Raw genomic sequence first — 6,361 nt, forward strand, 5'->3', positions numbered from 1 at the left:
TTCAAATTGTAGTCTTAAACATTTCATGTGTTTATTCTGTGATGATCAATACAAAGCTGTATGCTTGTAATTTAAGATATCTTGCCATATGAGGTTTCTGCAGTTTGACAATATATTGACTTTAATAACTTCTCTTCTTTTTTTTTTTTTTTTTTTTTTGAACAGATTGCACATTTCAAGATACCACACTACATCAGATTTGTGGAGGAATTTCCAAAGACTGTGTCAGGAAAAATTCAAAAATTTAAACTGAGGAAAATGTTAGAAAAAGAACTTGGGAAAGAAACACAGTGAATGATGATGCAGTCATGAAACGAAGTATTCTGTCTAACTGTAAAAGAATATTTTATTGTGCTTAAAATATTCTTTTGGGATATTTAAATAATAAATCTAAAAAGCAGAATGAACAACAAACAAACTGTTAAGTTTAAATCAATGTTCTTAGTTAATATTGAATAGCTGGCATAAGAAACTTGAAAAATAATTTGTATAGATCAGTGGAGCACCTTCATCATGTAAATGTAACTATGAACAGCAAGTAACAGAAGTCACTGATATTAGAATACTGGCACTATTCAGTGCATACTACATAAAAATGTATAGATGCTGAGTATAATATTTATAAATTAATAACCTAATTTGACGTTACAGTAAGTAAACTTTTTTTAATTGTAAAGTCTTGGCCATTTTTCTATGTTCTGTGAGTCAGCTTCCACCTCCGCCAGTTCAAATATTTCAGAATATTTTTACCAGAATGAAGATTGTAATCCCATACTGGCATTGGGAGCAGTGCAAGAGGGCATGTGAAACACAAGAATTTTTTTAAAAATATACTCTGCATGTTTTGATTTGGTAATTGCTCTATGGTATACAGTTGATTTGAAAAACTTTTGACTTCTCTGAACGACTGGTTCTGTTCACACAATACACAAAAATTAACATGCAAATTAGTAATGAAATTGTGCTAATGACATAAGTATCACATCAAAGTGCTGCATCTTTCTACTAGAAATGCTGAAAAATAGAACTTGTAACACAATAAATGTTCATATAAACCTGTTATCTGATGGATTAAAAATAAAGGAATGCACAAATAACTCAAAATCAGCACATATATTATGAAATCATTTAAATTTACACCCAACAATGCTTACATTGTGACATCTGAAAGCAAAAAGACAAGTGCGAACAGCCAGGCTTCTAGTAGCAGATCTCTAAAAAATTTGACGGGTGCAAATCCTTACATAAGCCTTCACATACAAAATCATTGACATCCATATACATATATACACAAATATTGGTACACACACACACACACACACACACAAAAATAGAATATTTGGAAAGGGGTATTACAGTGCCCACTGAATGACTATGATACAGATCATTGCTTTGTTGCAACTAGTCATTCACCCTTTACACATCGAAAGGAACTGATGATATGTACACATTTCTTTGTCTTGTTTGATGAAAACCGTTGCAGTAAGTGTACTGTTCAATCATTGTGTAGTCCTTGGCATGGATTACCCTTCTGTCAACATATGTGAGTAAAACAATGTTCCAAAGTTGAGTGTTGATTCCGCACCTTGTTGGCTTGTGCACACATGCAATCTTTGGCTGTGAGTCCATTGGAGAAGTGACATCAGTTGCGGGTTATGACATCAGACAAACACAGTGTTGTCTTCCTCATTCTCACTCCTGTGTCCGCTCTCATACATGCAGCAGTGCTGAGGCTCCATGATTCATGAAACATTTGTACACTGACATAATTGCTCTTCTGTTATGCATATGGAATTAAAATACATATATAATACGTAAGTCCACACATACCCAATTGGCAGCACAACCTCATTAAGAAAGTAGCATCAGTTCTTTCCTAAGGTAACTGTACCCCTTGGTACCTGGCAGAAATGCTGTTTTTAGATTCACCTTTTTACAATGGATAACAAGAAAGGGTCGTAATAAACTGTTGTTCATTTTTCATCGTGTTTTCTACTGGAAAGGTTTGGGCATTGTCCATTGCAGAAACAAAGCAAATTCAGGCAAAGCTGAAAGTTCATTGTCTGTTGGATAACACATTGCTTATCTACAAGGATTAAAAAGTGGTTGTTGATATTCACATGCTTATCACTGTGTCCATAAGCTTTGTTTTCTTGTTTTAAATGGCACAATAATGTGCACTGCGTAGACATGCAGTGACAATTACAGTTTATTACTGGTGTGCCGCAGCTTTATTCAGACACGACTGTCCGACACGGCACACCTTTCTTTCCTGAGGTAAGTTTACACCTTTTGTACCCGGCAGAAATGCTGTTTTAAAAAACTAAACTCCACCCAAACAGGCCGTAAAGGCCCAACAATACCAACCAGCAGCCATGTCATCCTCAGCCCACCGGTGGATGTGGAGGGCCTTGTGGTCAGCACAGTGCTCTCCCATATGTCAGTTTACAAGACCGGAGCCACTACTTCTCAGTCAAGTAGCTCCTCAGTTGTGCCTCAAAAGGGCTGAGCACACGCCGTTTGCCAACAGCTCTCAGCAGACTGAATGGTCATGCACCCAAGCGCTAGCAGAGCCCGACAGTGATAAACTTCGGTGATCAGATGGGAACTTGTATTACCACTGTGGCAAGGCCATTCATTAGCCCAGAAATGGTGTTTACTTGTGCTGATATTTGTTTAGCACCCCACCAGGGATCAGGATTACATACAGTGCACTAATTTTCCAGCTCAGCACGTGATTGGTCATTGTTTAGCAGGTGCACACCACTATTTTTTTTTTATTATTATAATAGTACTCTAGGTATCTTCGTACATAAGCTGTGTGGGGTAGCCATGCAGTCTGAGGCTCTTTGTCACAGTTTGCGCACCCTCCCCACCGCCTCCCGCTCCCTGTCGGAGGTTAGTCCTCCGTCGTGCATAGGTGTGTCTGTGTTGTCCGTAGCGTAAGTTAGTTTAAGTTAGATTAAGTAATGTGTAATCTTAGGGGCTGATGACCTCAGCAGTTTGGTCTCATAGAACTTGCCACAAATTTCTACGTTTGTAATATTTCCTCCGTTGTTGTTGTTATTGTTGTTGTTGTTGCAATCGCATTAGTGATATAATGTTGCAGCGTAGGAATATCATCCAATTTAGTTGCATACACACGGTCCTTCATGAATCACCTGAACTCAAGCAGTGAAATGTCGGGTGAATGTGATGGCCAGGAAATGAGTCCGTCGTGTCCGATCCAACGATTGGGAAATTTCCTATCAAGGAACTTGCGAACAGCCATTGACCATTGCGGCGGAGCTCAATCTTGTTGAAAAATGATGTTGGGTTGCAAGTCTTGTATCGGAGGGTACACAAAGTGCTCCAACATGTCCAGATATACTGACCCATTCACTGTTTGTTCCGCAAAGAAGAACGGTCCAACAATCCTGTTGTGCATTAACTTACACCAGACGTTTAGTTTAGGGCTATCACGAACATGTTCGATGACAACGTGCGGATTTTGAAAACCCCAAATCCAAACATTATGCCTATTAACCCTTCCTGATAGATGAAAGGTTGCCTCATCTGAGAATAAACATCTTTCCAAGAAGCTGGCATCCGCATCAATCTGCTGCAGCACATCCACAGCAAATTGTTGTCTGTGTGGTTTGTCGTTCGGCGTCAGATGTTGCAGAATTTGCACTTTATAAGCACACAGACGAAGATGCTGGTGAACTACACGATGCAATGGTGATCGACGTACATAAAGTTGCCTAGATGCTTGACGAATTGACTTACGTGGGCTCAAGACAAACGTTTGTCTGATATCCTTCACCGTCTCTTCTAAAACTCCGTAACATGCACCGCCAGAATGTTTCAGAACCCTATCTGTTACCAGAAACTTCCTGTACCATTCCTTGTTTTCACATCAGGTGGATCACATTCGTACACATGACAATAATTTATTTGCACAGTAATCGGGGATTTTGTTTTTGCACACCAAACTATTGCTTGCGCGCGCTGCTGTGGACTCGCCATTTTCACTTCATGCGACCATGCTGCACTCTGGTGGTGATACTTGGCGCTTCTGATGTGGGAATGTAAATTCTTTGAGATGCTCTACAATGTGGTGCATTTTTCATTGTCGTATCTACTGTGGTTTTTCTCCCCTGGGTCCTTGAAATTGGGGAGATTTGAGTGGGACACCCTGTATTTCAGCTTTTTAAAATATGTATGATATTGCAGTGCCTGTGTTGTTTCAAATTACAATGCAGTGTTCTTTCAGACATGAGTGCATGTCCAGAGGAGCAGGCACTGAAGTGACTACAGTCATCATGAACTACATGAAATGTTTTCACAATTGTGAATACGGACTAGTATCAGCTGTGTAATGGAATGATGGCAGTGAAAATTTCTGCAGCAGTGGGACTCAAACCTGAATTTCGTGTTATTGCGAGCAGCCACCTTACCATTTGGTTACTCAAGCATGACTCACGGCCAGATCCAAACTTCTACATGCTGTCAACCATGTGCCTACAACCTGTTCTCGTACATCCATTATGTATATTCTTGTACAGGGAGACATTTTCCTTGAAAATCGCTTGCCCGGTGTCAGCGGATAAATACGATATTTCAGTGTCAGTGTCAGTGTTTATTCCAAATTATGATGAAATGTTCTTATATCATAACCTGGAATAACAGTGCATGTCCAAAGGAACCTTACATCATAATTTGGAAGAACAGAGGCACTGCAATATTGCATTCATCCAGCACAGTGGGCAAGGGACTTACAAGGAAAATGTCTCCCCTGTATGGGAATTTACATAATTGATGTACAAGTACAGGTTGTTGACACACAGATGACGACATGTGGAGGTTTGGGTCTGGCTGTGAGTCATGCTTGGGTAACCAAATGGTAAGGCAGCCACTTGTGATAAATGGAAAATCCAGGCCAGAGTCCTGCTCTGGCACATTTTCAGTTTTGCTGATAGATTTTGCTCTCCACCAGATGACAAAAGTGTACTTTCTGCCAAATAATGGGAAATCAGCAAAACAGCTTAAGTTTCTTTGCACATTTTTGTTATTGTAATGTCCCCAGGCATCATCATTAAACCTCAGTTGGAATGCATGTTCTCACCTGGTGCCACTGTGGATCTGCTTATTGCAATCCTTCACATTTCTGCACGTCACTATAATAGTGTTTGTCTTGCATGAATAAAACGTGATAGTCTGTTGCTCATTCTACCATTTTCTGTAAGACGTTGTGACAGTCTAGACATTGCGTCAACTAAGATTCTTGTAAAATAATGATAACAATCAATTTTTGACAAAACAATTTAATTTGGTAGATTAAAAACCTACTCATCAAGTAGCAGCAGAACACACATATAAAAGAAAGTTACAATTAGGCAAGCTTTTGGAGCCTGTGGGTCCTTCTTTTAGGCAGAAAGGTTGAAGAGGGAGGAAGAGGGGTGAAAGAAAAGAACTGGAGAGGTGTAGGAAAAGGGGTATATTTCAGGAAGTCACCCAGAACCATGGTTTAAGGGAGACATACTGGACAGAGCAAGAAGGAAAGACTGATTGTTGGGGGCTGCATCAGATGAGATTTGAAAACCTAAGAGCTTAAAGGTGGTAGACAGGGTAATATGCAAGGTAGAGATTACTGCTTAAAAATCATGCATGATTTAATGAGGGTAAAAGCTAAGTGTATTGTACATAACAGAGATGGAGAGGGCACTGAAAAATGGATGGATAAGACAATGAAAGATGTAAAAAACTAAAACAAGAGTGAAGAAAAGAGTAGTTAGTGTGAAGAAATGCTAAGATAGAAAAAATTAATATAAATTAAGGCTGGGCGGGTGGCAAGAACTAAGGAAACATTGTTGTGCTAGTTCGCATATGTGGAGTTCTGAAGAACTGGTGTCTGGGGAAGGATTCCAGATGGTGTGTGTGGTGTAACAGGCACCGAGATCACAATTGTCAGGTTGTAGAGCCTGTTCTGCAACAGGATATTGTGTGTTGCGAGTATACACACTCTGCCTATACCCGTTCATCCTGATAATTTGATGGCTGACGTAAAACGCCGAACAGTGTTTACATAACAGCTGGTATATTGGTATATGGCATGTTGTTTCACAGGTGGCTCTCCCTTTGATAGTATATATTTTGCCAATTACAGGGCTGGTATTGGTGGCGGTGGTGCAAGTCTTGGGGTGGAGAGGGGGGGGGGGGGGTCACAGGGGTATTAGGAGCCATAGTGTAGGGGAGATGACTGCAGAAGGAGCATAGGGTCTGAAAAGGATAAACAGCCACACCATCAACCACCACTCCTCTCTCCTACAAACAGAGCTTGGCCAGCATCCTTAACATCCCACAGTCTTCACCACTGCCT

General features: G+C 40.2%; 1 protein-coding gene across 3 annotated transcripts in view; it reads left to right on the forward strand.

Annotated features, from left to right (window-relative positions):
• Window positions 1-1,092, forward strand: part of LOC126092949 (medium-chain acyl-CoA ligase ACSF2, mitochondrial-like) — a 268,024-nt gene extending 266,932 nt beyond the window's left edge. For all 3 annotated transcript variants that reach the window (XM_049908679.1, XM_049908680.1, XM_049908681.1), the window contains exon 13: window positions 166-1,092. In XM_049908679.1, coding sequence (XP_049764636.1) covers window positions 166-294 — 129 coding nt within the window. In that variant the 3' untranslated portion in view covers window positions 295-1,092. The remainder of the gene's footprint in view (window positions 1-165) is intronic.
• Window positions 1,093-6,361: the final 5,269 nt, after the last annotated feature.

This window comes from Schistocerca cancellata, chromosome 7 (genome assembly GCF_023864275.1).
Source record: "Schistocerca cancellata isolate TAMUIC-IGC-003103 chromosome 7, iqSchCanc2.1, whole genome shotgun sequence".
Lineage (NCBI taxonomy): Eukaryota > Metazoa > Arthropoda > Insecta > Orthoptera > Acrididae > Schistocerca > Schistocerca cancellata.